This window comes from Rhynchophorus ferrugineus, unplaced genomic scaffold (genome assembly GCF_030347505.1).
Source record: "Rhynchophorus ferrugineus isolate W39M unplaced genomic scaffold, kcgeb_rfMv2 rfM2, whole genome shotgun sequence".
Taxonomy (NCBI): domain Eukaryota; kingdom Metazoa; phylum Arthropoda; class Insecta; order Coleoptera; family Curculionidae; genus Rhynchophorus; species Rhynchophorus ferrugineus.
In genome coordinates, this window is record NW_027472581.1 from 68,392,878 (window position 1) to 68,398,877 (window position 6,000).

A 6,000-nucleotide genomic window follows, 5' to 3' on the forward strand; every position below is an offset into this window, starting at 1 on the left:
ATTATAATCCTTCAGGTTTTACCAATTTGTTTACATCAATACTAACGAATACACTAACACTATCTTCTGGTTCTTTAGAGTGTAGAACCACAATTCACCAGCTCAAAAGGCTTAGTCCTCTTGAGTCGTCTGGTTATTCAATGGCCTGGCTAATGGTGTCCATTTCCAAGTGCCTGTGGACATCGCAAATTTATGAAGTACCGCGGAGAATTAACAGCACCCTTCATACTTTGTTCTGAAACCGCTGAATTACCTCCAGATTGCTATTCTTGAGAGAACTTAAGGGTTTGTTTATACAGCCGTACTTTATTTTATGCTGACATCGCACAATTGCTTTCAAATAGCCGTATTTCTAAATTTAATATCAATTAGTAAACAAAAATAAATTCTTTTGATATTGCAAAAAATATAATAATCCGAACACAACTACAAATTCATCATATTAATTTAACAGTCTATTAAATTTTAAGTTATATTGTTTAAACATTATTTGTTATACCTAGCAGTAACACTCCTAACCTATGTTAACCTCTTGAATTTGCTTTGAAAATAAAATAGAATTACTCCGACCTTTCAAAATAAATCATTTTACACATCTACATAATAATTTGAAACCGTTGCTATGAAATACTTCTCAACGAATGTGAAAAAAAAGAGAAACAATGATATTTAAAAACAGTAGGTCAGACTTGAGCTAAGAACTACATACAATTGTCAGTATCACGTAAAATAATTAAACACTAAACATTCTGCTGTCATTCATATTAGTCGGGTTTTGAAGGGATGTGACACCTGTTTTTGATGTCAGCCAACCCTTGTAACAACTTCATTGTCATTTCTCATTCGTACATTTGCTAGTTAAATTCGCAAGTTTTATCTTTAATTTGTTGGTTCATTAAACCAAGAAACTTATTTTAAGTTCCCAAATACATTATATCACTTATGCATGAGTCACTTTCCAAACTAAAATATCTGATTAAACGCGAAATGGAATTAGAACTTAACAATTGTTATCTAACAGTAATTCTAAGAGCAACTGATGTATATATGTTACTGGAATTTCCATTTTATGCAAACATGCAACGTGCGATTATTAAGTCTATAACTAAGGAAATTTAACTTCAAAATGAAATAAAAAATAACAAAAAGATAAAGGGAAATAGCAGTTTTATACTTTTTTATTGGAATCCGTCTATTTCAGCAACGAACCCTGGACCAGCGAGCATGAACTTAGGTTGAGAGAGCACGTTTCCAGATTAAAAGCCGAAAGGAGCAATATCCAGGGCACTTGCGTTGCTTTGGAGTCAACCCAAGTGGAAAACACGCCTGTGAGGCCGTCCAGTAGTCAAGAAGCTCGAAAAATGGACCTGGAGATGGCCGTACTCATGCAGGTAGGAAATTGTTACTGATCGAAAGGAATGTTAACGTCCCTTTGTCTAATTAAGTCGATTCAGTGAAGCTTGAATAGAATTTTTGTAATTTTATTTCATAAAAATATTTCATATATATCTTTCATATTAATGCAAGCATTTTAGTTAATTTTAAAGAATTTTAGTTAATTAACTCAAGTCAATCAAATAAATTTATTTCTGATGTTAATTTATCGTTGGAATTAATTTAAAACATTTTTTGATTAAAAAATAGTTTTTTAAAAGAACTGACTATGCCCATTCCAACGCCATCTCATCAACATCTGCACTTTTAAATATTTGCTTACTGTTAAAAAGTCAACACCCAATAATTTAAAGAATCCTTGTTTTTTTTTGACACTAATCTTCATGAAGCAGTTCTTTCAATTCTTTTTAATTTGACTTTGTAAACTTTCCTTGTCGTTCCTTATCGTGGAATGACTGGGAAATATATGATAGTGATTAAAAATATATTAACAAAATTTACAGTTTTTTACTAATATGTTTGTCAAATATTTTTAGGAATTGATGGGTTTAAGAGAAGATAAATCCGAGCTCCTTTCCAAACTTTTCCTTTTAGAAAAGGAGAAGAATTCCCTTGAACACAAACTGAAATATGTAGAAACACAACAGAAAGCTCAATCTGCAACACTGAAAAACCTCCAAGGTCAACTGAAGGACACCGAAGGGCTTTTAGCTTTAGCTACCCAAAATAAGGTAGTCGCGCTATTATGATTGATAACGGCTTCTAACGGATATTTTTGACACTTCAGGAAAGAGGTTACTCAGATGCTGAGCATGCTCAGGGTGTAGAGTTGGAGCTAATGCAAGCACTAGCAAGAGAGGCAAGACTGAAAGTTAGATTACAAGAACTTGTTTCGACCTTGGAACAGGTGACCAAAAATGCCGAGGCTCGACTACTGGAAGGTCGGGAGATTGTACAAGAATTAAATCATACCAACAGGTAAATTTTCATTAACACTTTTAAATATCTTCCCAAAAAAGGGCAATATCAAACCAAAATTACTCTCTTAACCACCTAAAAATATTTAAGACTACATATTCACATCACCACCACACAACATACAAGAGGTACTTTCTATGATGAATCAAAATTATATATAACTAAATAGCAATATAAACAAATAACACGAACAATATTCCGATTATTACATTTTATAACATAAACAAATATTAATATAAGATCACACCTAGATGGTAATTTTGTTAAAAGATATTTAATAATAAGCTGAGTTTTTAAAGTATTTTAGCGGATACTGTGGACAGAAACAACAAAAAATACCAAGCCAAATTCAAAAAGATGGAACAACAAATGTTAACAATGGTAGAAAAACATTCTGCACAAGTAAGTGAGCTGATTAGTTTATTCATTTATTTTAATGATTGTCCGTCAATTCAATGAAATATTAATTTGTTGTTAATTACTCAGTAATTAATAGTTGCAGTTAATATTAATAGTTTTTAAATAATTGCGACTTATAAAGATCTCAATTTTTCCACTGTAATATCATTACCATATATCTGTTGTGAAAGAAGATGAATGATGTGATCTTGTTTTTTTTAAATCGAAACTCTAATCGAGATAATAATTTAAAATTATGTTTTAATTACCGATCTGAGGAAATGGAACCAAATTGTATATGAAACTTTTTGGTGGTATTTTATGGAATTAAACCTAGATGGTGGCAACTTATAATTGGAGCTAAGACAGAAAACGCCAAATGTTGATACAGCTCCATATTTGGTTGAAAAGTAATTTGGTAAAATATTTCAACAAAACACACTATATCATTTAATTAACTATGGGTCTTATACAAACAGTAAAATATATCAGAAACTGATGGAGAGTTTTGAAAGAACAATACTGTACATCATTGATCACTAAGGATGAGTCTATAAGGGACTATCAACCCAGAACTCGCCTAGAAAGTTTTGAAGTGTTAATGAAAAAATTAAAAATAACATAAAAAATTTAAACTGTTTATTTCATAGTATTCTATGATGGTGGAATAGTAAGTTCACGTTATTATTGTTAGATTTTGGACTATAAACTTATAAGAGAAAACCCTTTTTCTCTTAAGAAAAAGAACTTTTACACTCTTCTTTTTGCCAGATTTAGCTTCCTTATACTTCCATCTATTCTAACATCAAAATTAATTCCTTCAAAATTATTTAGGTTAGAAGAGGTAACAGTGTACAAGGTTTTTGAGTCCTGAGATGTTCACTTCAGCGATGAAATTCATAAAGGCCCACTAGGCCCAGACCTTAAACAGTATTGAATAGAAGTATTGAATAATATACTGATGACTATATGTAACGATACTAAATCACAAAAGCATACAGTATACATAAGCATACATGTCTTGATACAGGGAAAAAACATTTCAAGTTACAACATTGCAATCGTTGCGAATGCTGGACTATACTTTTATTAACTGATAAACTGAGAAGGACGAGGTTGGCTAAGACACTTTTTTAAATCCTTAAATCAGAAAATGCATTAACGATATTCCTTATTAATAATGCTTGGTTCTGGATGCTTACACATCAGCCTTTTTACTTAACCAGTAGACTACAATTGAATACCATAAGATGAATCAACTATTTCCAGACATATGATGGGAAGTACTCAAAATGGCTACCGCACGAACTGACTGGAAATACCGATTCCAACTGACCGTTCTACCGAAATGTAGAACCGTTTCAACATCGCGGTTTTATTACTTGCCAAGAAAAAAAGAGCGCTACCGCGTACTGAGACTTGCAATGGATATACCACGATAATCGCAATGCCAAAAGTCGTGGGTCAGTTCAAGAAATCCATTCATATCGACACCGAAGCAGTTTATTCAACAGACACAAAGTAATCCTCTAAATAAGGCTCGGCCAAGAGTTGTAAATAATATACTGTAGCAGTTCAATGGCAAGTTCTGCAACATGACTTGTTTGGTACATGGTTTTGAAATTATGAAGTTCGAAAATGGATTAAAGATACCAAAATACTGTTGATCTTTCAACACTATATCACCGTGTTGTCATAAAAATGGGAAAAAGTGGAGATTGATTGAAAATATTTTTATTAATCAATATTTGTTCTAAATAATATGTGATAATTGATTTTATTTCTAAATGATCATGGATAGATTTTATTTTATTTGGATTAAGTAATATTAATTAACAAATTGTTTTAAACCACACCGGGATAATGACAAATACAGAAATATTTTACATTTAAAATAAGATTTATCCATGGCAAATTTTTAATTTAGTTGAAAATCTTAAACTTCACTGATACTTTATTACAGGTACAAAATCTACAGCAAAAAATAGCAACATTAGAAACACCACCAACTAATAGCTCAGAGAATTCTTTAAATTCGGTTCCAGTATAGTTATAGAACAGAACAACAGTTATCTTCAAGATCTATATCTGTATTGTAAGAGCTACATTACAGATGCTTAAAATATTATTTTACAGTTAACTATTCTTTATGTAACCAAATATACCATCCACTGTAGGGTTTAGTAGTTTCCTGTGAAATAAAATTTTATTGAGAATATAGATATCAAGTAGTTAATTTGAAACCACATGTCTGAAGTAAGAGATAACATATTAAGAACATAATTTTGTGTTAAATTTCGACCAACAAGTGGTATCTCACACTTCAGTTTTTATTTCGATTTTAATTTTTTCGAATCTCATGATGATTTAACATTTTGATAACGTTGGTATAGCAGATAATGCCTCGCTGTGATTGTATATTATATAAGAGACGGTCAAATAGAACGAACGTTTGTATTGTTGGATTTAGTAATAAAATATTACACAACTTTATAAAGATTATATGATTTGTGTTCAAAACACTTTTATAGTCATTATTTATGTAATTTTAAATGATATATATAAAATATTCGATTATTTTATTTTAATGTGCTATACAGTAGATACCACTCGAAATAAAAATAGTTACAGATGGTTGGAATTAAGATCACTTATAATAGCCATCTATAATTGTGTTGTAAGTTACGTTTTATTTACCCAATTATCTGAAGTTTTTATATTGTATTTTTTTAATGCATAATCCAAAAACTGGTGTAAATGCTTTTGCTTCAATGTAACTTTAGTACAAAATTTAATAATGCTGTTATCAAACAATATTCCTTCTTTTGTACTCTGTTCAAGATGAATAAGCAAATTTTATATTATGTATTTCCGATATTATGTAAAAATAAAAATGTTAATCCATTAATGAATCGTTTTACTTATTTAAAAACTATTTTTGGTACAAGATTTTCATACCCCAATAACAGACCTGTAATCCAATTCTGCTTTAAAATGCCATATTAATACGGTAGTGAGTTTATGCGACAAAATTGGACAGTAACAATTGTCAACGCCTGCAGAGAATGTCAAATATATTGTATAATTACACTGAGTTCCTTTTATAAGAAATACATATTTACAAGACAAAATAAATACATATACTTTATAAATACAGATTTATAAAGACAAATATATTAATTTTTAAAACACAAATCAAAGTTATTAGATAATGATATATTTTTGTAG

At 30.2% G+C, this 6,000-nt stretch overlaps 1 protein-coding gene across 8 annotated transcripts in view; it reads left to right on the plus strand.

Moving 5' to 3' along the window:
* Window positions 1-5,680, plus strand: part of LOC143191273 (colorectal mutant cancer protein) — a 163,056-nt gene extending 157,376 nt beyond the window's left edge. For 4 of the 8 annotated variants that reach the window (XM_076396176.1, XM_076396183.1, XM_076396177.1 and 1 more), the window contains 5 exons: window positions 1,202-1,391; window positions 1,932-2,126; window positions 2,183-2,373; window positions 2,673-2,775; window positions 4,736-5,680. In XM_076396176.1, the coding sequence (XP_076252291.1) occupies window positions 1,202-1,391; window positions 1,932-2,126; window positions 2,183-2,373; window positions 2,673-2,775; window positions 4,736-4,822 (766 nt within the window). In that variant the 3' untranslated portion in view covers window positions 4,823-5,680. The remainder of the gene's footprint in view (window positions 1-1,201; window positions 1,392-1,931; window positions 2,127-2,182; window positions 2,374-2,672; window positions 2,776-4,735) is intronic. The other 4 variants (XM_076396179.1, XM_076396180.1, XM_076396181.1 and 1 more) reach the window with 2 other exon arrangements.
* Window positions 5,681-6,000: the final 320 nt, after the last annotated feature.